Genomic DNA, 27,391 nt, shown 5'->3' on the forward strand with positions numbered 1-27,391 from the left:
CCTGAGGTCTCAAATAAGCAAATGACAATGCTTTTCCTGTGGAGTGAACCCTACATTGTGGAACCTGCTTCCCGCTTATGTCTTTAACATATTTAAATCAATGTGATATGAAAGTTAAGGCTTCTCTCTCTCAAACAGCGCACTTAGAAAGGCACTGCTGGCCCTTGATCTCCTTCCTTCCCTTACAAGCCTTTATAACTGGACCCCTCATTGGTTTGTGTGTGTATGCACATACAAAGAATGTAGTTTCAGACTATTCTTCTGAAAGTGGTTTCCTCTGCCGTACACTGTCCTGAGCTCTTGAACACTAAATAAATAAAATAGTTATTATTTCTACAGTAGAATTCACCACCACTCTGCCCCACAATGAAGAGCACCCAGGTAACGATACAAATGGGATTTCCTTTACACTAAGACAATACACTTTAACTAACTGCTAAAGCAGCAACAGGATTAGAAGCACCTTTTTCAAGCAAGGGTATGTCAAAGAAAAATGAAAGGAGGGTGAGCTTTGTTGCTATGAAGGGGATTGTGTGCAATCTCCCAATTCGAATAATGCTTAATTCACATGAGGCTTGCTAGCTGATGCTGCCAATCCCTGACCATCCAGAAGAAAAAGCCTAAATGCAACTTTAAGACTGAATTGATCCATACAAGAAAAAAACAAACCTTGTGAAACTTCAACAGTTGGCTTTTTGCTGGCCTCTTCTTCACAAAGCAGCAGCACATGTAAGCAAGGGCAATCTGCCAAAGGAAGCTGCATGCAGGAGTAGGCAGTCTGCCAAGCAGCACACATTCCACTACGCTCGCTAAGACAACAGCATTGCCCTACATATGCGCATATACTCTGTCCCCCTGTGTGTGCGCGCATGTGCATGCATGTACATGTGCATGTGTGCACAGAGATGTTATTTAAACACATCCATACTAACCTATGATTATTTTTACTTTTCTTTACGTGTGAGCATGCACATGTGTGAGAGTATACATACATGGATGCACACATGCACATGCAGAAATATGCATCTCCAGAGAGGGCAGTCTGTATGTTTTAACATGAGAACTGTAAAAGTGTGTGTCAGGAGCAAGGCCATCTACTAACAATTAACAATGGTCATGAAAGAAAATACAGATGCAAGCAAGGCAGTGATAGCGTACCTCTTGTAGGCTCAGGCATAATTTCACAGAGAAGCCATATGGTGCCAGGGCAATGCTGAAAGTGATGCATGATAGTGTAAATGTGCAACATGACCAATGTGCAGACTGTACCAAAACTACACAGATTTACAGTGCTGTTCGTGTACAGTACAGATGAGCACTAGCAACACCTTGCTTTCCTGGACATTCAGGGTTGCTGATTACACATTACTTCTGTTGAGATCAATGAGAGCAGTGCATAGTGTTATTGCTAGAAATCAGACCAGCAGTATTGTTGATAAGTACAGGATACATGTATACTACAGAAGGGCTATGCACTTCCCAAGCAGCTATCTTTAATATAAACACAATTTGTAAGTGTGCAATTCAACAATGCTTTTCCTCTATTCAGATCTTATACATTATTCCCTGCAACGACAAGTGCATATAACACTGTGTATAACTTAAAATATCCTTTCTCTCTTGTACACTGAGCTTCCATGGGTTTATCCAAAAGAGTATCCCTAATGAATGAATGTCCTTCAAGTGAGAGGGGAAGTGAGCCTAAGGGTTAGAGCAGAAGTGTCACAGTAGGACACTTCTGCACACGTTTTAATTCTGCCTACTCACTAGCTATCTTGGCCAGATCAAGTTACTGACTTGACTATCCCATGTTTCACCTTCCCTACAGCAGGGCTGCAATGTTATTTATTGCTCTTACCTCACCAGGTTCATATTTACAAGATACTTTTAGGTGCAAAGTTTTATTTTTTCTTTCCCCAATAACAATAATTCCAAGTTAAATCATGCCCTTTTGGGGGGAAGGGCTAGAGCAACTAGTGATATATTTGCAGTATAAACTTACCTCCTCAAAACATTATTCAGCCCCTGGATATAGTTCAGGGTTTCAAAGACATGGGATCAGAGTAGTACTATCTTGGCCTTATTGACAGAAGATTTTGCATAAAAATTCCTGATCATGAATCCAGATTCTTTTCTCAATTCCCAGAGAGAAATGGCACTGGTATTTGTCAGAGTCCTCTAATACAAGAAGAAATTGCAAAACTGATAATAAAAAAAATATGAAAATGTCATTTGAAGACAAGCACATATGTATGCAATGTGGCAAGCCAGATTACAAATTAGATGCAACTCACTGGAAAAATGAGCAAATAGAGCAGGGCATTTCAGATTCAGTAGGAATAGAGACCATACTCTGGGCTGAGGTCAGGCAACTGGAAGAACATAAAACTAATCTAGAACAGATTCTGCCCACTAAGATTATCCCCCCTCAAATTACATTTAAAACACCAATAGGATGTTCTTTGTTGGTGTCAGGGAATAAAAAAAGTACAAAGCATATGCTGAGGAAAAGTGTCACTCATTTTCCAGGCTGCCTGTGACTAAGGGACTAGCAAGGCAGAGTTACTGTTATATCTAATATCATACTGTACTAACTTCCAAAGCCCATTTCAATTTCAGAAAGGAAATGATATTACAATTCAGGTATTCAGTCTCCACATCATCTCTCTTTCTCCCCTAATAGACTCATTGAGGTGAAAAAGGGCCTCTCTAAATAACTGAGTAGTACCATTTACTTTGGCTTTCAATTTGTCATTTGAAAATATCATGGTCAGGGCTACTGCAAAACTGCACTGCCTGTCTAAGCAAAAAAAAAAAAATCATCTTTGAGTTGAATCTTTGCCTTCTACAACAGGTTTATGAGCTAAATATGTAGCAAAACCCCCCGTTTTTCTTTTTTTTATTTACTTTAAAATGCATTCCCTCCCCTTCCCCAACCATTTCTAACTTTTTCTCTCCCTCTCTATTCCCTATAGATAAGTATAAGTAAGCTAAGATGTAGCTTTAACATTTTTAGGTAATAAGTTTTATTTTTTCTCCCCTCTTTGCAAATAAGTTCCCTGCTATTTTGATATCGATACCCACTGTTTTATAAGTGATAATTATTATGTTTGTACTGCTTTTATATTGTTTGATTACTGTTTTAGGCCTATATATATAAGTTATCGTAAGTCATGTCAAGTTTCCATTTTGTACGTCAAGCCTCCACCTTGTGTCCTCTTCCCAGGCATCCCGTGTTGCAACCGTATGATTCATGTACCCCTCCCATGCAAATTCTTTCCTGGATGAATGAGAGTGATTGTGAATGACTGAAATATAACGGTAGCAGGCCTCTACTGAATGGCCTGTAACGACTAGGCCATCACCTCACATTGATTCGTGCAGGAACCATGGACCTCACCCAGGAACAGAGACAGGAACCCAGCATTTGAAAGATAAAAGACCCTGCAGAACCAGCAACTCTACCATTGTACCCCACCATTACAGACACTCGAAACTGTACAACCTTGCATGCAGCACACATGCTTAGTACACCAGGGACTGACCCTTGCCTGGGCATGCCTCCTGTCACTAGGGTCACACAAGGTTTGCCTCTATAAAAAGGGGCAGTGAAGACAGACCCAGTGGGACACCATCTCCATCTGGACCAGCACCATGCCACACCTGCCGGGAATGCCCCTCTGGACAATACCTACTGAACAAGGACCCCTTTCCAGCCTGGATAGGTAGCTATCACCCCCACCCCCTCTTCAACCACGGACTCGGACTCTGCTTCTCTTGCCTACCTGGACTCCAACCCTTCCACTGAGTCGCTTTCTTCTGCCGCGTGCATGCATGCACCAATAACTTCATGGGGCTGTGTTGCGTGTTGTCTGTTTAATAAAACTGTTATTTGGACCCCTAAGTTGGGTTTTGCTTTACTATGGTTTGGCCCTGCTCCAGCCTCTGCTCCTTGTTCCTCTAACTTCTGTCTCATTTCTCCCTCACTTGCTTCTGGCTCATTGCCACCTCCAACACCTGTCCTGAGCTCTCTGCCTCCAACCCCACCGTTTCTTTGCCACTGTCTTATCCCTACTGCCTTTTCCTTTTCCCCTGAGCAACCAGGTTTCTGCCTCAGTTTCTTTCCTGGCTGTCTCCTCCTTGCCACCCCTTATCTGCCCGCCCCTCCAGTATCTCAGCTGTCTGCCTCAGTTTGCAGCCCCAGTCTATCTTAAGTAAGCCCAAGCCTCAGTTCCTCAGCCAGCTTCTCTGTAGTCCACCAGTTCTAATCCTGGTTCTGGCAACTTTCACCCACTACACTTTAACTATCTCTCTCTCAACTGAACCTTCCCCCAAGTATCCTAGGTACCCCAAGCGCACGCATACACACTGTACCATCCAAGTTAGGAACTTATCTGTGTGTATGTGTAGGTGGGTTGTGTGTATATATATGTCATTGTGTGCATGATATATGAATTAGTGATCTGTGTCTAACTTTTGGGGTGTATAGTGTATGTGCTTGAATTGGTGATAGGTATGCATGTGCCAGAGCTGGTTGCGTGCGTGCGTGCGCACCTAATTGATTTGTGTGTTTGTACATGTGCAATTGTGTCACACCCTCCTGTCTAACAGCGCAATATTGAGATTCTGAAAGTTGGCCTGACCCCACAGGGCAACAATTAAATGAAAGGGACATTGAAACAAAACAGGGAAATATCCCCCAAAAGAGACTATGATGGAATATAACATGGCCTGAAGTATTGGAATTAAAAGTCTCTCATAACCTTAAAAACACTGGAGAAATAAGGTGATAAAAGCAACAAGCTGGCCTTAATACTGTATTTCTGATCTGAGGATCTAAATCATTTTAGAAGCATTTATTAGACCATGCAGCTCATTTGTGGGGCAGATACAGGGAAGTAAATTATACCCACTTCAGAGGTGGGGAAAAGCGGTGCCTACTTCTCCACTCTCATTACAAAACTAGAAATAAGGCTCATGAGCTGACCTCCCAATCTACTAAGAAGCAGCACTATCTCTTGATAAAGAGTTCTAGTTACTACATTTCTTCATTTCTGTGTTAGTCAGCTTGGTGTATTGAAATCAAACTGGTTTATCGCTGTTTATCACTACAGCAGCATGACTTAGACATGCAAATACAGTGAAATCTGTGTCAGGCCAGAAGTTATCCAAGTAATATTTATTTTTATGGAAATAAAAATGTATGCCATACAAAAAAAAAAAAGAGCTCAAAAAATCAATTTAAGAACTAATGGCAAAATCCAGACTGGTCACCAACATGCATTTAATTTAAACTTTGACCTGCTTACAATTAAGTAAATGACCCCCAGGAGGGCAATTAAAAGGAACACATAGGCTCCTAAACAGGGTTACATATTTCTAGTTTTAAAAAAAGAGAACACCTATGGGGAGGGGGGCGGGGGGAGTGGGAATATGACTGGGGGGAGCAGTGATATGCTCATGCCCTGCCCCTGCCCCTCACTCCCAAGCCACAGTTCCCGCCACCGTACTGCTGCTGTCCTTCACTCTCGATTCACAGTACCCCACCCCCAGACCATGATGGTGCCCCTTACTCCCAACCCACAGCCCCCCGTCCCTGCTGATACTCCTCACTGTTGATGTACAGCCCCCAGACACTGCCTGTGCCCTGCACTCCCAACCCACAGTCCCCTGGCACCTCTCACTCCCAAGCCACAGCCCCTCTAGCCCTGCCAGTGCCCCTCATTCCCGACTCACAGACCCCTGGTCCCACCAGCTCTGCAACATCTCGTGGCTGCCCTGCCCCTGTGAGCATGGGCACTAGCCCAGGTGCCAGCAGCCCAGCCACACAGCTCCCTGCTGCCCCTAAGAGACTCCCTGCCCCCTTCCCTGCACCTGCCCCACCCTGCTGCAGCCCCAGGTCCTGGACAGCTTCCTCCAGTGCCAGCAGGCACCCATCCTCCCCAACCCACACCCCCCCCATCCCCTCCACACACCCCTGCCAACACACCCCCCCCCCCCCCACACACAGTCCCTAAGCCCTGGCCCTCCAAGCCCCGCCCCCCACAGACTTACCTGCATGCAGCTGCTGGGGCTGCTCCCAACACTCTGCCCAGCTGCATGCCAGCCATGCGTGCGTGCACGTGCAAATGCACAATGCCCCCTGCCTCCAATCACCCTCCACCTGCTTCAAGCAGCTCCTTGCTAGGACAAGCTAGGAAGTACTGGGAAAAACTTCTATGCTGAGCAGAGCAAAATCCTGGAGATTTGACGACATTTAAAAAAACTGCCTGGACAGAGATTGGAGGACCAAAAAAGAGGACATGTCTGGTAAAACCTGGATGTATGGTAACCTACCTAATAAAGTCAATAAAGAGAATTTGATGCCTCCAAAAGGGCATTCAAGGGGATCCAGGAAACAAGTAATGAGATGCCCAGAACTGGCCAATAGGAAACACTAAGCACATGGCTGCATCCGCACTCCTTCCCTATTCTGAAGCTTAGTCACCTGCACCAGGGCTGCACATTTGGTACCTCTATCTAATAAAGATTCACAGCCTAAAAACTCATTGCTTGTAGGCACCCTACCGTTAGTGGCAGTGCCCACCTTTTATGTAAATAGGAAATGCAAGTTTGATTCCCTGAAGCTGAGGTGGGTCAAGAACCCAGGTCTCCCACTTCCTAAGCTTAGCCAGTAGATCACTTAGTATTACATGGGCTCTGCCACCTTCACCGCCTCCATTTTTGACTGAAAACAGCTATGGCTACTCTGCTCTGTATTTAAATCAATACTCTGAGCATATCTACTGGCCTGGGCCCTTCTGTGGACATAACTCTCTGAGTTAGAGAACCACTCTGTCTTGTATCTGTATCATGATGGAGACAAGAGCTATGTTCCTGGTGCCCCAGAGTGATATGCTTTTGTATATGCACAGAAGCCTAGGTTCACTATATCTAGCACTATACACAACTTAGTCTGTCTAAAATCTAGGTACCAGATGACTGTAGACACTTAATGAATTTTGTTGCTACATGACCATATTTTGCAACTTAAATATCTAAATTCTATCTAGATCCCACTCAGATATATAGATTACCAATATGGATCTGAAACTGGACTTAGTTAAATAAGATAAACGCATGGAGAAACAGAGATGTGGAGCTATTGTCTTAAAGTAATTGAATTTACTGATGAATCTGAATTGATTGCAAGATTTCTAATATAAAACAGAAATCTTGCAATGAAGAGAAACTCTCCATTTCTGTCTTTATTAATATTTTCTGCAGTTTTATCTTCACAACTCTATGCTCCTATTTTTAAAGTGACACAGCAACTGATCTAGAAAAAAATCAAGTAAACCTAACCTGAACAGAAACAGAGGTGGCCTCAACATGGGGCATTATAAGACTTAAACTACCACAACCAATACAAGAGCTCTGCTTGTAAATCTAACAACTCTTACAGACCCGGGTCCCTCTTGGATAAAATTATTTTCCAGCTTTCACTGCCAAAAATCTGTTGTTGTTATAATAAATTTGCTATATGAATTACATTGATCAAGTTGTGCAGCTTAAAAGGATGAAAAGAATGAAATCTGGAAAATGTTTATTATAGTACAGGGGTACTTTGCCCCTTTTGCCACTGCAGCCCACTGCCTGAAATCCATCCCCCACTGTGGGCTGCACCCTCACACCTCCCCATTAATCAGCAGATGCTGTGAAGGGAACAAATAGAAAAAGGCAAAGTGCTGGGACCCTGGGGATGCCGCCTCTGCTGTTGCATCAGAGAGAATAAACTGAACATGGCTGACCTAGGACCCTGGGCTTGCCTCTTCTGCCGCTGTGACTGGAGCAGGCTGCCAATTCCTGAGATGCCGTGGGTCAGATCCAGTTTCTTCACAGGCTGGATTGGGTCTGTGGCCTGTAGGTTGCCAGCCCCTGTTCTAGAAGATCCCCACCCAACTGCCTTGCCACAAGCTCTGCTCCTGCCTTCATCACATACACACTCCTTTAACGATGAGCATATCCTATGACAACACCAGATCCTACACACAACAGACATCAAAGCCCTTTTCCTGCCTTCACTGACAATGGCAAGAAATAATTTCACCCCCTGCCTTGGATAACTTATCCTGACAGCCTCCTTCACAAATCCAAGTTGACAAGCCACATTCCCTCCAACCCAGGTTTAGTATGCAGGTGGCAAAGGCCCCTGTACATATTTACTTTCATCAGTCCCACAGGACGAGGCAGTACTACAGGCCCCTACTTATCAGATCTACAGTAAAACTAACTTCTGAAAAGAAACCCCATATGCACTTCTCAGCCAGCAATCCAGTTTCTTCTTTAAATACTAACTTCCTCAGGAACTTTGTTCTATGTACAAATAAAGCGTAGTTTAAAGTCAGCTGCAATGCCCAAAAGCCTCACCACTGTTGAGGCCTCATGGGAAGGCCACCAGATCAATGGAAACCAGGAGCCTCAAATGTCAAATATGAATAAGCCATTAAAAGTACAAGAAAGGGAAAACAAACAACAAAAACATTTGGCTGGAAAACTTTAAATTACTCTTTCTTTGCTTTGCCACAAAAAGTTGGCTCCCATGGGTGCTTACAAGTACTCTGAAGAGCTGTTACCTGTATATTAGCACATATAAAGGACATTACATGCATACAACATACATTCACTCTCTCTATACCAGTGGTTGGCAACCTTTCTAAGCTGTGGGCCTGACTGACCCAGCTTGTGTCAGGGATGGGTGGCAGACAGTAGGACCCAGCCAATGCTTCTTTCTGAGGCAGCATGGTAAAGTAACAGCTGCCAAAGCCCCATCACCACCACCAAATGCTTCCAAAACCTCTCAAATGCAGATGATATCAAAGGACTCTGCAGGCCACATCCAGCCCACAGGCCATCGGTTGTCAACTCCTGCTCTGAACAGTTCTACTGAAACTGATGATATATTTGTTCAGCATGAGAAGCATCAGATTCTAACCCATCGAGATGACAAACACATAAATCCCTTGAATCACACAATTAAACATGCTTAAAATAGCCAATTCCGAGATAGTTCATCAGTAATTATTTGCCCCATACCTCTCTCTATCTGCACAGAACACTTTCCTTCAGGGCACCAGGGCTACAATGGTATAGGGTCTGGCATGAACAGGGGAAACCAGGAAGCAGAGCATCATTCCCGTAAGTCACAAGCTGTTGCTTTACATCAGGTCAACACCACAATGTTCCTTACTCAAGGCAAAGCTATAGCTGAACTGTAAATGATCAAAACTGACTTTAAAAGGTAAGACAAATATTTGTTCCAGGTACTGCTTTTGCTGCAAATACTTTACAAATCCTCGTAAGAGTCCATTTTGATGACAAACACGTACAGAAGACAGAAAAAGATCCACAAATCATGGGGGTGGGGGAGATGACAGAATAGTTTGACTGAGCTGTCACTGTGGTGTGAAGGGAAGTGGATAGTACAGGCTGGCTCAGGAGAGTCCATGAGCAGACAGTTCTGCACGTTACAGTACCTATAAGACACTGTGAAAAGCAAATACAGAACGATGCTCTTTAAGATTTTATTTTTTTTTGCTCATCAGTTTTTTAATGTACTCTTTTCCCAGAGGTCTTGTAAATCTAACATTTGCTAGGGAGATATGCAAAACCTTACCAAAATGTTAGTATGAAAAATCCATATGGGTTCTTTTACATTAACTTGCATATCAAAAGTACTGCTGTCATACAACATGAAATTCACACATGTGGCGTGATGAAAGTTAGAGACCAGGATGGTCCAAAGAAACCACTTAGTATGACCTTTTTGTAACCTTGGAGTAGATGGGTAGAAAGTTTGTGCTGCTTGATGCTTTCTACAGGAGTTCACAGGACAAGGAAAAATGGATACTTAATTCCAAAAATGTTAATATCCTAAATATCATAAGCCATTTAAATGTTCCACTCTGGTGTCAAAGAGGAGCGGATGGCACAACTGGCTGGGTATCAGGACATCACTCTGTCGATCTGAAGTCAACTGAATAAGCAAGATGCATGTTTTTATATGCTTTAGTAATTGGTCAGACCATTAACTCACACTATAGATCCCAAACTGTAAAAAAAAAAAAGGTTGTCAAATAGGTTAGCTGCATCATTGTTTTAAAACCTGTTACGTGCATATGGTGATCCAGATGTTACATAGCCTACTCAACTATTTAGAATTGAAGTTGAGCAAACTTTAGTTTGGATAGGAGAGCTGCGTCAGTGCTGGTGGCTGTCAATAAGACTGCATTTCAAGATAAAGTTATGAATACAGCTTATACATGTAGTTCAGGAACCACAACATTCAAGCAATACTCAAGGGACAGAGGCCCTAAGACACCTGTAGAAACCACCCAAGTGGTCCAGATGCTAAGTGCTGCTGTACTGTGAAAATATACGTATACAATCACTCCTTTGCATTTATAAAGGTCTGAACACTTTAGATACAGTGTGAGGACACAATCCTTTTTACAAGTGAGAGACTGTCTTTATATGAATAAATACTAAAATCATGCCCTCTTATTTTCAGCACTTCAGAGCTTTGTCCAGGGAGAAAACTCATATAGGCAGGGGCCATAGAGAGGAAAAGGGGGTTGGATTCTTCCGTACTTTCAGCAGTTCAAAGAGTTCTAAGAGGTTCCCTCTGCCTGGCCTGCCCACACTAGTGGGTAAGGGGAAGGATGGGGGGAAGGAAGGGGGAAAAAGAGGCTGGGAGTGGTGGATGCAGCCACCTTTACAGTACAGGTTGCTGCTCCTGCATCCTCTTTTGCCAGATCCTGGATCTGCCCCTGTAGAAAGCATCATTGGATTCAAATAAAAAAGCAGGCTGAAAAATAAAAGCAAGAAATGCCACACTCATACGGGGTCAAACCAATGGTCCATCTAACCCAGTAACCCATCTCTGACAGTGGCAGGGGTAGATGCTATAGAGTAGGGGTAGGTAATTATTTGGGCCCTGAGAGCCACTTAGGGAGTATATGGCGAGCTGTTGCAAGCCACCCTGCCCCTCACAACAGCTCACCAAGTGGCTCTGCCATGGGGCTGGTCCTGTGCTGTCACCACCTGATGACTGTAAGCTGGTCCCAGGGTCTCCGTGTTGACTGGCCTGGGACCCGCGCGAGTAGGGCATGCTTGGACGAGTGGATACAATGGGGCTGTAAGTGGGTGGGGGGCAGTGTCTGGGAGTGGGATGGGTAGGTAGGGATGAGGCTGGGACCGGGATTGCAAGGCAGTGACATTGTGGGGCCGGGATCCAAGCAAAAGCCATGATCTGCTCCCAACATGCCCACAGAACTGGTGCTCATTGCAGGGATGCATGAGCAGCAGATCATGGCTTTGCTGTGGGTCCCAGCCCCACAGTGTCACTGTCCCAGCCCTGGCCCCACCCACCTGTCCCTCTCCCGGGTGCAACACCCTGCCCGTCCATGGTCCCATCCCATCCACCCAGCTGAGTGCACCGTGCCCACATGGGTGTTGGGCCTGTCTCCATGGAGATCCCTGGGGCAGCTTGGGATCACCAGGCGGTGACAGCACAGGGCTGGGCCCCGTGGCAGAGCCACTTAGGGAATTTTGGTGAACCGTTACCTATCATTGCTATAGAGGAAGAGCATCAAACTGGATATGCAGCAGTTCTCAAATTCTGATAAACTGTGCATCACCAATTTAAAACGATACAACCTTAAGTACCACCGCACATTTTTATCATAAAAAGTAATTATAATCAATCTGTTAATGCATACCACTGACAGGTTGTCTGCATACCACTGGTGGTACCTGTACCACAGATTGGTAACTGCTGAGCTAGTGTGATCTAGCCCCTATTCAACACCCTCGCTGGCATCCACCATTTCCTGGGTTGGAGATGCTGGAGGAAACATCTCCAACCATTCTGTTCAACCGCCATTAGCAGCGCTAATAACCCATTAACTGACCGAGTCCTATTTTGAATCTGGCTTTGCTATTTGCAAAATGTGGGCCCAAAGGCAGTTGGAGTGGCTCAACCCCACAGCTAGAAAAGCCTTGTGCTACCAGTTCCCAAGCCCAGCATGGAGGATCTGAGCCCACTGCTGCCCTGCAGCTGCTCTCTTTTTATTATACCGCCTCTGTGAGGAGTGGCCTGTCAGCAGGCACTCTCCCTCCCCCCCTCCCCGGGCAGGAACACGTTGGGAGCTTCTGCAGGCCACATAGCATCATAAGAGGCTAGTGCTTCCTGCCATCTACCATCCCTGCTCTCCCCCAGCATAAAAAGTATAGTGCCTAAACTGGACACACATGCACAGAACACTGTTGCTTTCTCTAGACAGTATTTTGAAAGTTTTATTCACTTTAAAATGTAACTTTCTTCCTCTGGTTTACTTGCAGACATTCAAGTGAAAGGTTATAAGGACTTTCAGTAAAATAAAACTGTAAAAGTAATTTGTCATAAGGAACAACAGATCTTCATCCTCTGTCACATAATGACCTATTGGCTTCAGAACACCAGAGGAGCATAAACAGGCAGGATTAACATGATTCTCAGGTGCTCATCTGAAAAGCACCTCTCTCACCCCAGTGCTACTTAGGTACCATTTTTCCCCAATTAGTGTAAGAATAGTTATGAGACCAAAAAGTGAGTGTCTGTGCAGCAACCTGAACTAAGAAAAGAGGGGAAAATGAAGGGCCAACTGAGATACAATAATAGAAGCACAAACATCACAGATTAGCAAACACCTTCCCAACACTGAATCGCATCTATCCTAGATGAAATTTTCAAGCTGATAAATGCAAGAGCTCAGTTAGAAATAACCTTAAGGTGCTAAATTGCTACTGTTCCAATATATTCAGTGACCAAGCTCTGACTTGGAGCACAATGGGTCTTCTTAAATGGAAAGGGGCTTAGGGAAGGGATGGTTCATAATGCAAATTACTCTTTAATTTTATTTATTGGCTTTTAGAGGACTCAACCTCTTATTCCCTCTTGACGATTCCATCAGTTAGTATGCAAAGGACCCTCACTGACACTAAAGACTATAAGAACTGAAGGAGGAGGTTTCTTTCTTTAGTTCAAAGAATAGGATTTCCAGGCTTTGCTGCTATCTCTCAGGTCCTGATAACCTTAAAATTGCACCAGCAGGATAAGATATATGATCGTTTTTAAAGTACTTACTCTCCAAACCTTGCTCACCCTCTTAATGAAAGCTAGAGCAGACACTGTTTAGGTAAGTCTAAACACCATCTTGGTATCCTGAGTGAGCAGTTTAAAATGAAATAATAATTTCTGGTAGAGAGTGCATTACATAACTAATAAGCCAGTCAAACTCAGTGAAAAGGAGTTCTCTTGCACTGCAAACTTATGAAGGTGGAGCTAGGCACAGCTTTCATCACATATCACTAAATGCATTCATTTCAGCCTAGCGAGCATGAAGCATATATGGCATTCATACAGTTTCAAAAGAAACTATATCTATGCTAGCCGTTTCAAAAGAAACTATATCTATACTAGCTGTATTGCTATAATATAATTCACTGTGGCAACAATTTGCATTTGTGTAGCATGTTGCATACAAGCACCTTGTGAAGATCTGCCTTTGGAAAAATTACCACAGATAAGGTATGACCATGTCCATTTTACAGAAGGGGAAACTGGTGCACAGTGGCTGAGGTGACTTGCCGAAGGTTACAGTGAAACAGCAGAGGAATAAAACTCAATCATCATGACTGTCAGTCCCCCGCTATAACAACTACACAGACTCCCTTAAGCACTGCAGGTCATGACAGCACAAGTACTGCTGGCAGAGGGACTTCTGATTCTCTTCAGAAACTAATCTCATAGTAAGTTCACCTCTGTAAAGAGTGAATTTCAGTGGCAATTTTGTTCTACTTACCTAAATTGCTAAACCACTTGTGAGCCATTCAAAAAACCAGTCTCATAACTTTACATCCTGTTTTGGATATTGTCAGCCTCCTCTATTCCTTGGACTGGATATTTTGTCCAAGACCAAAACCTTACAAGAGAGGGGAGGTTTAGTACGTTTCTACAACAAGAGCTGGGGAAGATCTTCTCATCCAGAATGGCTGACCTGCTCGACTGGGCTTTAAATCAAGCTCGCTGGGGGACGGGCAGATAACCACAAGAGCAAGTTCACTGAGCATCAACTGCAAAACCAGCATGTTAGGATGCTCAAGGAAACCCGCTCCTACCTCAGCCCAGGAACAGAGAGTCTCCATGAGTACAAGGAAGCCTAGGGCCTCCAACAGCATAATTACTTGCCTGTACACTAATGCTAGGAGTTTGAGGAATAAATAGGAAGAACTGGTCCTTCTGTCAAAAATGACTATGATCTCATAGGGATAATGGAGATCTGGTGGGACTCCTCTTATGACTGGACTACAGGTATAAATGGCTATACCTTGTACAGGAAAGACTGTGCTGACAAAAGGGGTGGGGTAACTCTCAATGTGAAGGAGGAGAGCTGAGATTGGCACCCAAGGAGGATGACTGGAATCCCTTTGGGTTAGAATACGAGGGGAACGTGGTGAAGAGGATATAATGGTAGGAGTCTACTATAGACCTCCAAACCAGGAACAAGAGCTTGACCAAGAATTCGCCAGGGAACCAGCCAAGGCTGCACACTCTCGGTGCATGGTTGTCATGGAAGACTTCAACTACCCGGACATCTCATGGGAAGAGCACTCGGCCAAACTTGAATGGTCTCAAAGCTTCCTTACGTGCATGGATGAGCTCTACCTGTCTCAAGAAGTTTATGAGCCAACAAGAGGTAAGGAGTTGCTGGACCTGGTACTGGCCAAAGGGGATGATTTAATCAGCGACCTAAGAATCAAAGGGAAGCTGGGTGACAGTGACCACGGGTTGATCACCCTCACTATCCATCACAAAGCTGGCGAGTCAGCCAGCAATGTAGTAGTCCTCAACTTTAGGAAAGCTGACTTTCATAAGCTCAGGAGGCTTGTTCTTGAGGCCCTGAGAGGCCATGGTTTCACAGGGAGGGGAGTTCATGATGAGTGGTTGCTCCTTAAGGAAGCGATCCTAGCAGCACAACGGGAGTCCATCCCAACCCGTAGGAAAGATGGTAAAAAGGCTCAACAACCCCCTTGGCTCAACAGAGAACGCATGGGCCTCCTACGTCTAAAAGGAGAGTCTTATAAAGGATGGAAGACAGGAACCACCACAAAGGAGTATTCTGCACTAGTCCACACCTGCAGGGAGTGAACTAGAAAAGCCAAGACTAACTGAACTCCAACTGGCTACACAAATCAAGGCCAATAAAAAGTCCTTCTTCAGATATGTGGGGAGTTGAAAGAAAAACAAGGGCAACGTCGGACCCCTGCTAAATCAGTTGGGGCAGCTGACTACCGACACCCAGGAAAAAAACAATCTGCTTAATGATTACTTTGCATTGGTTTTTCACCAGCCCAAAAGGGACCACCCTGCCTAACATGATGCAGGATGACCAGAGTGAGAATGAATATATGCCCACCATTGGTGTGGAACTTGTGAGGGAGCATCTTGAAAGGCTGAACCCCCACAAATCACCTGGTCTGGATAGATTAAGGAATAAAGGAAAAAGGAATAAGATAAAGAGATAAAGGAACTGGCAGACATCATAGTGCAGCCACTGGCCAGGATATTTGAGAACTTGTGGCGCTCGGGGGAAGTACCCAAAGATTGGAAGAGGGCCAATGTGGTGCCCATCTTCAAGAAAGGGAGGAAAGAAGACCCAGGAAACTACAGGCCAATCAGTTTGACCTCAATCCCTGGGAAGATTTGGGGAAAAAATATCAAAGAAACCATTTTTGACAGGGTAACAGAAGGCAACATCCTGAGGGACAGCCAGCACACGTTTGTTGCAGGTAGGTCTTGCCTGACCAATCTCACTTCCTTCTATGACCAGATGACATATCACCTGGACAAAAGGGAAGAGGTTGATGTCATATATTTGGACTTTAAAAAAGCTTTCGACTGGTGTCCCATGATGTCCTCATGGAAAAAATGGGTCTTGAATACTCCACAGTCCGACAGCTGGGGAACTGGCTCCAAAGTTGGACCCAGAGAGTGGTAGTTGATGGAACCAAATCAACATGGCACTCAGTGACTAGTGGTGTCCCCCAAGGCTCCCTTCTCGGACCTGTACTCTTTAATGTTTTTGTAACAGGGTTCTCCTTGGGACCTGTTGTTAAGGAAAAGGGAACAGCTGGAAATAACGAGATCATGAGGCGGGCGGGCCCCGGCCCTCAGGTAACAATGGCAACAAAACCCCGAGGATAAAAAAAGAGAGGAAGATAAGGAAAGAGGCCTTCAGGTACCACAGGAGGAAAGAGAGAGAGGAGCTGCGAGGGACCCTGGCGCCGGATTGGAGGGATCTCAGGATCCAGATCTCATCAGACCTTACCTTAAGTCCACGGAAGCGACGGTGAGTGCTGGGAGAAGCAGCGCCAGGCTGCGGGCGGGAGCCGTGCTCAGCATTAAGAACTGGGGATGCTCCGTTGAGCCGGAGGGGCTGCGGGTGGGAAGACCCCGCCCCAATCCCTGAAAACACTGGGGGACTTCAGGAACCCCAGGAAAAGGGACACTAAGGGCTGAGAGAGCAAGCCCCAACAGCAGGAGAGCCGGGAAGCCTGTTCACTGAAGCCTCACAATAAAAGGAGACAGGTGGTGGTGGTAACAAGCCGCTAATTAGTCAATTAGCGGCTTATGAGAACAAACAAACTTTTCTTTTTTCTCTGTCAATTATGGGGAGGGGAGCAGGCTAAGACTCTGGCATGACTGAGAAGCCCAGAGACTCCCTTTTGCAGGGCTGGGGGGTGGAGATCCTCTGCTGAATACAGAGGGTGACCCAGCGGAGACCCCAGGGTTAACCCTTAGGATGGTGATTCCCCTCTCCTCTAAGAGGGGATTTCCCTGTAAACCGGCAAACCACTGAATAAAAGCAGAACAAAACAGAACCAAGTTATTTCAGCGTAGTACTTCCAGCAGATACTTCCTTTGGTAATAATCACTTCCTCCCAATTTAATTTCTTTAAGATCTAAGTCATAGCAGGCAGGAAACAAGAGCATAGAGGAGCTATTCCACACATGCTGACAGTCTTCATAAATGATCTGGACACTGGTGTCAGAAGTAGACTGGCTAAATTTCCTGGCTATACCAAAGTTTGGGGGAGAGCCTGCACACTTGAGGACTGGCTGGTTATCCAGGCCAACTTCAACAGGCTTACAAGGTGGATGGATGAAAACCTGATGGCATTCAGTACGGAGTAATGCATGGTGCTCCAACTCGGTGGGGGGGGACGGTATGGACACAGACCAGCATCACACTTACCGGCTCGGCAATGCTACACCTGCTAGCACCATGACTGAAAGATACTTGGGGTCATCACTGACCACAAGATGAACATGAACCACCAATGCAATACTGCAGCTGGCAAAGCGAACAAAACTCTACCGATGGATCTCAAGCAAGACCCAGGATGTCATCCTCCTGCTGTACTTGGCCTTAGTGAGGCTGCAGCTGGAGCACTGCATCCAGTTCTGGGCTCCACAATTTAGAAAGGCTGTGGAGAAGCTTGAAAGAATCCAGAGAGCCACATGCATGATCAGAGGACAAGAGAATAGGCCTTATGAAGAGTGGCTGCAAAGCTATGGGACTCGTCAGCCTGGAGAAGCACAGGCTCAGGGTGACTTGTAGCAGCCTATAAGTACATAAGGGGTGTGCATCAGGATCTGGGGAAACACCTGTTCAGCAGAGCACTCCAGGGGGATGACAAGGTCCAATAGTCACAAACTCCTGCGAGACCATTTTGGCTGGACATAAGGAAAAACTTCTTTACTGTCTGAACCCCCAAGGCCTGGAACAAACTCCCCACAGAGGTGGTGCAAGTACCTACTCTGGATACTTTTAATAAACATTTGGAGGCTTATCTTGATGGGATCCTTTGACCCTAGCTGATGTCCTGCCCCTTGGGCCAGGGGGCTGGACCCAGTGATCTACAAGGTCCCTTCCAGCTCTAATGTCTATGAAATCTATGAACATGCTCAAAGATTTACAAACCACTGACGGTGACCCTGCATTGTGCAGTATGTACAAGTTTAAACAATTTTAAAGTGCTATTAAAACTGAACAGACAGACAGCGCATGCTGTTACAGCACTTCCAATCGAGCCAAATGCATAAAATGACTGCAGATGAAAGGGAATGAAAAACAAAAAGGAAGGGCAAACACACACATTTTCAAAATGGCTGAGGTGTAACAATGCAGTCAGGCACCCAGGGTAACTGCTACACATAGGGCAGCTTCCAGTTGCTGCCACATGACACAGCTACAATTTTTCCATGCCCCGCCCCGCTAAGTCAGCACCTAGTGTAGCTGATCTGGTCACCCCATCCTAGTGATCCTTTTCTATTTGCAGTGGTGTAACATTGGGGTATTCCAAAGTTCCATACTAGCACCAATGACCAGTATATTTACTAATTTGATACTAAAAATTATGTTAAAGTCATTTGTGTTGCAGCGTAAAACATACTAAAGTTAGGCTTTAAAATTGAACTTTCACAGCTTCCTATGCAGAACTGCACTGAGTGAAGAAAAGTTCTTGTAAGGAAAAGCCCAAAAACCAGTGCATGGTATATCATTACAGTTTACCATAATTCATACACATGACCAAAGGTTGGGGTGAAGGGGAATTAAGGCTTCAGAACAACCATAAATCTGGTGTTTCCTATTTGAACAGTGTATGCTTTTCCCACCTAAACAACATTATTTTAACCTACATTTTTTAAAATTTATTTTCCTGAGCTGTATTTTCTGTTTTTAAAGAACAAAAATATTTTACTAAGGACAGACCTTCAGAACTGCAGCATACGCTTCTATCATGTGTGCTACAAAACTAAGGTAATGCTAGCTGGCAGCATCAGAAGGCTATTATCCTAGAGCAAATGGACAGCTCTGCCCAGATGGAAAAAGGCACATCTAAGGGACCTTCATCCCATCCATCTTTTCCTCTCTTTCCTGTCCCAAGTGGTGCTCTCCCTGAAAAGTGTGCATTTGGAGAGGGGAGGAGCAGATGGGTCTTCTTGGGCCTTATCATGGGTCTGGAGAAACAGCTGGGCAGGGGGCCTGGCTCAATTCTTTTACTCAAACACCTGGGATGCCTATATACGTGCAGCGAGGCTGCTCTGACACACTGTAACTACAATGCATCAGAGAGGACTCAATTAATCAAGTGTGCTGGACCATGGTAATTACTGTGCTCCAGCAGACTCCAGTCATGTGTCACCACCCCCATGCTGAAAAATGGCAGAAGGAGTGCTTTAACTTAAGTTAAAGTATGCCTGCTGCCATTTTTCAGTGTGAGGACGCTGATACACATGACACTCCAGGCGCTTTAATTAGAGCACCTCAGAGCCACTCTAATTAAAAAGTGACCCCACCACACACACACAGCTGCTGGAGTACACGTATAAACAAACGCCCCAGGAATTTAGTGGTTCTTGCCCCTGCAGTGCCTCCAAAGTGTGTCAGATATGAATGGGGCAAATGTTCTGGTACCAGGGGTAAGCCAACCCAGCCTTCTTCCCCCTTCCAGCTGTTGCAACAGCACCCATGGGCTCCCATTACAGTGAGTACAGGTTCTGCTGCTGCAGCATCTTCACAAGATCACCCTGAGAATACTTGTGTGCTTAGCTACAATTTTGTCAGCCTGCCAGAATGCTCTGGAGCAACGCAAAGAAGAGAAGAAAAACAGTGATTCTTTTCTCAGCCAAAGCTGAATGGAATTGCACGGGACAAAGAAATGGCATTTCTGCTGCCAGTGGTTTATCCCCTTGCTGAATACCAATGACCTCCCACAAAATAGAAATGTGAGAGCTTTTCAAAGAAAAGGAGACAGAATGTTTTAAAATGGACACTGTAAGGCAACCTAGATATAGGAGTCACTATCAGATCCCCCACAGTAATATGGATAGGGTGAGATGTAACAGTGAACCTGCGAAGGACACAAAATGATACAGGTGGGTTACCTTCAGAGAGTGCAGAGAATTTCAAAACGAACCACTGCCAAGTTACAAATGGCAAAGAAAAGGCCAAAGAGGCACCTTATTCATAAAACCTTCATTATAACCTTAGGTTTCCCACACAACCATCACATGGGCCACCTTACACATTTACGTGAACTCTGAATATCTGCTAATTCTCTTGAGGTTGTAAATAAGGTTTTGTGTTAGTTGGCCTGGGACATAAATGTATCGTAAGTAATGTAACGCCCGATCTAATGAAGGGAAAAGGCAGCTAGTTATGAAGAAACACATTCCTTCCCATCACTGGGGGGACAAGTTGTGAGGGTGCCATGGCATGGCCACATGATTTGGAATTTATTTCCTTTTATTGGTTTTTCATAGGGAATGAAGTGTTACCAATATGCAAATGTATTCCTTTTTAAGTTTTGGTTTATGAAGATTATTAAAATTTGCTTTCAGTTATTTCTATCTACTTCCTGTACTTCAGAGCATATTAAAAAACACACATCATCAGACCCCTGAGATTAATTTGTAAAATCCCATTCAGCTCTGAAATGGCTGCACCGGCTCCTTCTCTTCTGCTATACCTCCTTTACAAGCAACATCCATCTGTCTCCAGTATGGCTGGGAAACATCCAAAAAACAGCTGAATGCAAGGTGGGAAGTACTCTCCAGCTCCTAAGATGTCATGCAACCATTGACATTTTAATCCAAACCCTGGATGCCTCATTTCTTTCAGATGATTAATTCTCCTTCTACTGATAGAACAACCTGACATATATGCATCACGTGTGTTACCACATCCTCTTATCAAGCTGAATTACATCTGATGTGCATTCTCTTGGGCATCTCCACAGAATAATAAAGTTGGACATTTCATTATCAGATACTTTTCTATATCACCAACAAAGACAGATGCATTGGACCAAAAACTCACCCCTGGAGTAACTGCATTACAATCAATAATGAATTTAGCCTGTTTCATAATTCTGTTTACAGCAGTTGCATCCATTACCCATGAAACCATCTTTATTCAAACCAAAGCACTGTTTTCTGAATCCCGAAACATTCCCAAATGACTTTATATTAAATCTGGGGGTTATATTTAGGCTTTCTATTGATATTCTGGTTTCAAAGTGGTTTTGCTCAGGCAGCTGTAGAAAAGCAGAGGAAGGGTGGGCTTTATGGGGGAAGGACAATGCACATGAAAGTCTTCTCTGGATTGGGCCAAGTCTCTGTCACAGATTTGGCCTCTCATTGCTGAGAAAGAACTTACGAAGGGAATATTTTTTAAATTAAAACCCCCTTCTTCCTTCAAACCCCAGGATGTTTCTAATCAAAATTAAAGTTATCACTTCATAAAAGGGAAATGCTATAATTTTAGCACAGTATCAGTTTGACTTGTTATATTTTTATACTAACAAGAGATAGAGAACAAGCAGTGTTTCCACACCCCCTTTGTCATGACAAACTGCAAAGATAATTACTAGGAAGTAGCTTGGGTAAAACCTCCCAAACTGACATCCACGGAAGAAGCCAGGCAAACATTCCAGAAATAACAGCCAAACAATTTCTATTACCAAGATTACAGAACAATGCCATTTACACTTTTTCCAGTCCGCTGTGGCTTTACACGACATCTGCATTTAAATCACTGTGACTAAAGTGATCTGTGTTCCAAGAATAAGGAAAGAGGATACTTAATGTAAAGACTAAGCAGGTGACAAAAGCCTGTGTAGCCTTCTGTCAAAACAAATTTCACTGGGAGTGGCTTTATCCACAAGAAGTTTAGAAATACCTATTGTACAAGAGTTTCTGAAGTCACCTTGCCAATAATGATGGGGACGCAGAAGCTTACTCTATACATGTTGCTGGGCTCTAGACTAAATGTGAATCTTGAAATAAAGGCTTCTACAAATCCCAAAGCAGCTTTGCTTTTTCTCAAAAAGTCTGAGCTACAATCTCACTCTTTAAAATTCAAAAAGTGCATCTTTCACCTAACTGCTGTCTAAATAATGAATCATCTTTTGAACTGGCATCCAAGCACCTTTCCATTAAAAGTATAGCAAACACTATGCATATACCAGTTTGGAAGCCTGGGAGCAATGCTTTGGGCTTTGACACAAATGATCTCTTTACTCACAGATCAACTGAGCAACGGAGATGATTCCTGGGGATTTCAGGGAAGGACAAGAGAATAACACTTATGTCTAACCACCTGTTTTAAAGTATTATTGGAGGCTGAGCTATCCACACCCTCTTCTTGGATGGGAGACTAGAAATGGAGCTGCAGCCCTCAGAACAAGGTGAAAGAGAAGAAAATGGTAGAGATCTTCAAAGGTAAAATCTACACGATACAAATTATGTAACAGCTTCTTGGCAAAGTAAGAGCTGTAAAGCAGGAAGACTGTAGCCTGCAGCTTGCATTACTGGAAGAGGCATCTTTAAAAACAATTCAGCTAACCCACTTTTCAATCTAATTCCCTCAAGACCTTTCAGTTGCACAATTTACTAACATGAATTGTGCATACACGCTCAGCAAACTGATGGTAAATATGCCCTGGGCACGTTCCTGAACAAATACCACCTATTTAGCAATTCTAAACGCAACTGAAGATGAGTGAAGTCATTTGGGTTTGTGAATGAGAACAAAGATGCATCAACCAAGCAAGAAGCAAACAAGCTCTCTCCAGTCTCCACTTTTGAAAACCAGCAGGTTGTATCTAATAAATTAACAACAGAACACGGAATAAACAAGTTGAGGTCCCAGATCTGCTTCTATGTTCCCTTTCTAGCACTGGCATTGAGCCAAATTGTATTTACAGAAGAAAAGAAGAGGATATCAAGTTTCTGGAATGATCTTCATTGCCAGAAATATAGAAGCAAGCTATGTTCTGGAGTGACGCAAGCTGTCACGTAAAAGGGAGACACTAAATAACATGTAATAAAAATGAGTGCTCTGTACCATCTGGCAAAACATCCTCATCTCTTACGTATTTAGCAGGATGAAAGTTCTCCTTGGGCTCTCCAAACTGAGCAATTGCTCTCTTGTTTTTCATTATTCAATGAAATTCAGGCCACCACTCAGAAGGCCAGAGAAGGATGATCTTTAAAATTTTAACAAATGAGGAAATTAAATAATATCTTCGGGTCAGAAAGATGTATGGGTGAGCAAGATAATGACATTACTACCAACACCCAGAGAGAGAATGGAGGGGCTGGCAGCCAGAATGTCAGATGACTAATTAGCCAGGCTGGAGTGCAGGAGACAGGAAAATTCTACCCCTCTCTATTCTGAATATTCCCTCCAAGAATACCCTGGCCCAAGCACAGAAGTATGACATTTCAAGAGTTTTAAATAGACAAAATGCTTAATGAATAAATAGCTTCCTATGAATTGGGAGAGAAGAAATCTCCAGGTTGCTAATTTATAAAAGAGCTGAGAGTCCATGGCTGGTGAAGAGTAAGACTAAAATGAAACCTGGGCTTCTTGAAGTAGAGAAATTTGTGTTTCTCTTTTATGGCATGCCTACGTTTGCCCCAAGAGAAAGCTTTAAGAAAGAACAACATGATTCTTGAAGGCATACATTGTAGAAAAATACGCACATGAACAATCTACTAAAAGCCCACTAAGACTCTGGTTAGAATTCTAATGGGAAAGAACTGTGGTGGCTCAATGGGTGATGGTTTGGTTGTGTCTGAAAGACTGTCCTTTTCTAGTAAAGTAAGCTTTTCAGAAACCAAAAAATGCAGGGAAGTTTCCGTCATGCTATAAAAAACAGCATGTTAGGGTATGAGCCTTTCTTTGTGATCAAAAATTATCTAACTTCTTTTGAGGGGTCTGAAATACTTTCAAAACCAAAACCTGCAATGGGACAGAAGCATCATTTGAGACTAAAAAAGCAGAGAGAAGTCATTGTGCTGCCCTGTGTCACATCTCAATACTAAGACCCAGGGAAAAGAGAACTCTCACTTAGGAGAAAGCTAAGATGTGTGTGCTTGTTAAATACAGCTTCATATGCAGCAAATGGAGTCTTTTGCTACTGCTACTCACACATGCACAGAAGGTCACTACTGCCTCAGGCTCATGGGACACTCCTGGTTGACCCTGCCAGCAGTGATGCCTCCAGTCGGGTGACAGTGTATTCGCCTTGCAGCACTCAGGGAGATATAGAAGGGCTAAAGCCCTTCATAGCACACAAAGAAAAACATTATGGCACCTACCTTGCCCCACCACCTCCAAGCACTAATGCGATGGCATTCCCAGTCAGAACACGAGCAAGTCGTGAGAAGTCAGAGTGACGATCTGGCGGCTTCTGACACACTCGTTCATACATTTCTACCTGCAGGAAACAGTGCAAAAGGAAGCGTGTGAAATCAGTTTCAAGCATGGATACTTATAACAGAAACATAACCGAAGGAAACAGCCTGTCTGGTAGCCCCCAACATCTTGTACACCTGTGAGCAATGGCAGAACCTGCAAGTCTAACATCAGTCTCTACAGTGACAAGAGAAAACGCATCACCAATCAGTAGAATAGCTGCAATATCTACTGTCACTCACTGATGAACAGATACTATTAATACAAAGTACTATGAGGGAGTGGATGGCTATACTACCAAAGACAAGGCACAAAACAAGAACCAAACAAGTACAGTAAAAGCTGTGTTATCCGCCACCTTACAAGCTGGCATGCTCTATTAACTGGCATGCCGGCTTGTAAGGTAAAAACGAAACCAGAAATGCCCACTGTGGCACTTCCAGTTTTGCCGAGACCCCACAGCCCAGGGCAAAGCAGCCTGCGCTGCTGAGCCTCATGGCCCGGGGCATAGCAGCCTGCACGTGGCCCGTCTCCCTGTCCCTTGGGGCCCGTGGGAAGGACAGCGATGCAGCAAGACGGGCGGCAATGCCCCGGATGCAGCAGGAGAGGCGGTGGCCCGAACAGGCAAAGACGCCTGTTCAGGCCTCTCAGTTAACTAGCATATTTTGTTACCCGGCACCCCCATCCCCCATGGGTGCCGGATAACAAAGTTTTTGCTGCACTACACATTATCTCTCTCTACCTCATACCTCTGTAACAAGTGGCAGAATTTCTGGATGGCACACCACCTCCCCTGGAGCTGTTCTGTTCTGGGCTGTGGGTATAAGGTTACTGGGGAACTTCTGCAGTTCAGCTCTTTTTGACCACAGGTTCTCAACCAAGGAGCTGTGAATAGGTTGGAGAGTCACAGCCACCTTTCTCTTTTAGAGATGGCAAGGTGGGAAGGATTCTAAAAAGTTAACCTTGTGTAATATGGGGGCACAGTATAGAAATGATGAAACAACTGATTTCTGACAAATCTCACACACTTGGTATCCAATCTTTTCTTCGGGGCTTTTAGCTGGATTAATCCAATCCCCCATCCTTTGGAAATTAGCTCCCCACCTTCTGCTATTTTCTTTGTAATCTATTCCTCAACTGTCAGTCCTCCTATATGTAGTCTGCTGTTTCTGGGTCTCCCAGATCTTCCTTCACCCCAAGCTGGTTAGCTAAACTAACCAAATAATCCCAAACTCTAATAAAATGAACCTGCAGTGTCCTTTTAGACCTTTAGATAATCAGTGTTGTACATCACTGCCTAGTCTCAGCAGCAGGCCAGCTCACCATAGTATTTCAATATTTGACAGCTTCCCAGAGAAGTCAGTCATATCTTTAAGTGACCCCATTAAATGTCTGAATAAATGGCAATGCCACCGCCCATGCAGGCATATACTATTACCTCTTGTTTGTTTCTTGCCTCTTTCATCCTCTCATCTCTCTATCCTGTCTCCCACTAGAACCAAGATCTTCCTATTTCACCCTCCAAATCCCAACAGGAAGTAGTAAGGACCTAGTTTTTTAAATTCTTTCAAGTGAAGTCCTTTGTATATCAGACTATTTACTCTTCCAATCCTGCAATAGTCCTGAGGAAATAAAGGAATTTTGACACACAGCTAAAAGAATAATAGTCCCCAGGCAGTTAACAAAAGAATGGAATAAATCTTAGGAAGGATGGGGAATTAAGGACATGAAATATAATCCTTTGATGTTCTAATCATTTTCATAGTTTCCAGGGTCGGAAGGCACCTGAGTAGATCATCTAGTCTGACCCCCTGCCATGGCAGGAAAAAGTACTGGGGTCAAACAACCCCAGCAAGATGTTTATCCAACCTCCTCTTAAACACCCCCAGGGTAGGAGCCTGCACCACTTCTCTTGGAAGTTGGTTCCAGACCCTAGCCGCCCTGACCGTGAAGTAGCACCTCCTGATATCTAGTCTGAATCCACCCGCTGACAGCTTGTAACTGTTATTCCTGGTCACTCCTGGTAGTGCTCAGGGGAACAGGGACTCCCCAGTGCCTGCTGGTCCCCCCTAACTAGTTTGTAACAGGCCACTAGATCCCCCCTCAGCCTTCTCTTGTGGAGGCTGAACAGGTTCAGGTCCCGTAGCCTCTCCTCGTAAGGCCTGCCCTGCTGCCCCCTGATCATGCGAGTGGCCTCCTCTGGACCCTCTCCATGTTGTCCACATCCCTCTTGAAGTGCACCACCCAGAACTGGACACAGTACTCCAGCTGTGGCCTGACCAGCGCCACATAGAGGGGGAGGATCACCTCCTTGGACCTGCTCGAGATGCATCTGTGGATGCATGACAAGGTACGGCTGGCCTTCCTGACTGCATCCCCACACTGCCGGCCCATGTTCATCTTGGAGTCAATGATGACTCCAAGATCCTTTTCTGCCTCTGCACTGATGAGAAGGGAGTTCCCCAGCCTGTAGGTATGGTGCTGGTTCTTCCTCCCCAGGTGCAGCACCTTGCACTTGTCAGCGTTGAATCCCATCCTAGTCTCATCTGCCCACCCCTGTAACCTGTCTAGGTCCGGTTGCAGCCTATTTCTCCCTTCTAGCGTGCCCACTTCCCCCACATCTTAGTGTCATCAGCAAATTTGAACAGGGTGCTATTTATCCCCTCGTCCAAGTCACTGATGAAGATGTTGAACACTGCAGGCCCAAGGACCGAGCCTTGGGGGATCCCACTGCCCACATTCCTCCAGGTCGAAAATGACCCGTCCACCACCACTCTCTGGGTGGGGCCCTCCAGCCAGCTGGTGACCCATTTGACTGTGTGGGTGTCGACACCACAGTCCCCCAGTTTCTTAATATGAATGGGGTGAGAGACCAAGTCGAAGGCCTTCTGAAAGTCAAGGAAGACTATGTCCACTGCTACCCCTGCATCTAAGGATTTGGTGACCTGGTTGTAGAAGGCCACCAGGTTGGCCTGACAGGACCTGCCGCTAATGAACCCGTGTTCGTTGCCCCTAAGCATAATCTCCCCTGCTGGACCCTC

The 27,391-nt window shown here is 44.7% G+C and overlaps 1 protein-coding gene across 6 annotated transcripts in view; it reads right to left on the reverse strand.

Moving 5' to 3' along the window:
- Positions 1-27,391, reverse strand: part of PNPLA7 (patatin like domain 7, lysophospholipase) — a 283,100-nt gene that overhangs the window by 50,203 nt on the left and 205,506 nt on the right. For all 6 annotated transcript variants that reach the window (XM_090022996.1, XM_090022991.1, XM_090022990.1 and 3 more), the window contains one exon: positions 24,254-24,372. In XM_090022996.1, the coding sequence (XP_089879122.1) occupies positions 24,254-24,372 (119 nt within the window). The remainder of the gene's footprint in view (positions 1-24,253; positions 24,373-27,391) is intronic.

Source organism: Crocodylus siamensis, chromosome 11 (genome assembly GCF_052110815.1).
Source record: "Crocodylus siamensis isolate JL-2025a chromosome 11, ASM5211081v1, whole genome shotgun sequence".
NCBI lineage: Eukaryota > Metazoa > Chordata > Crocodylia > Crocodylidae > Crocodylus > Crocodylus siamensis.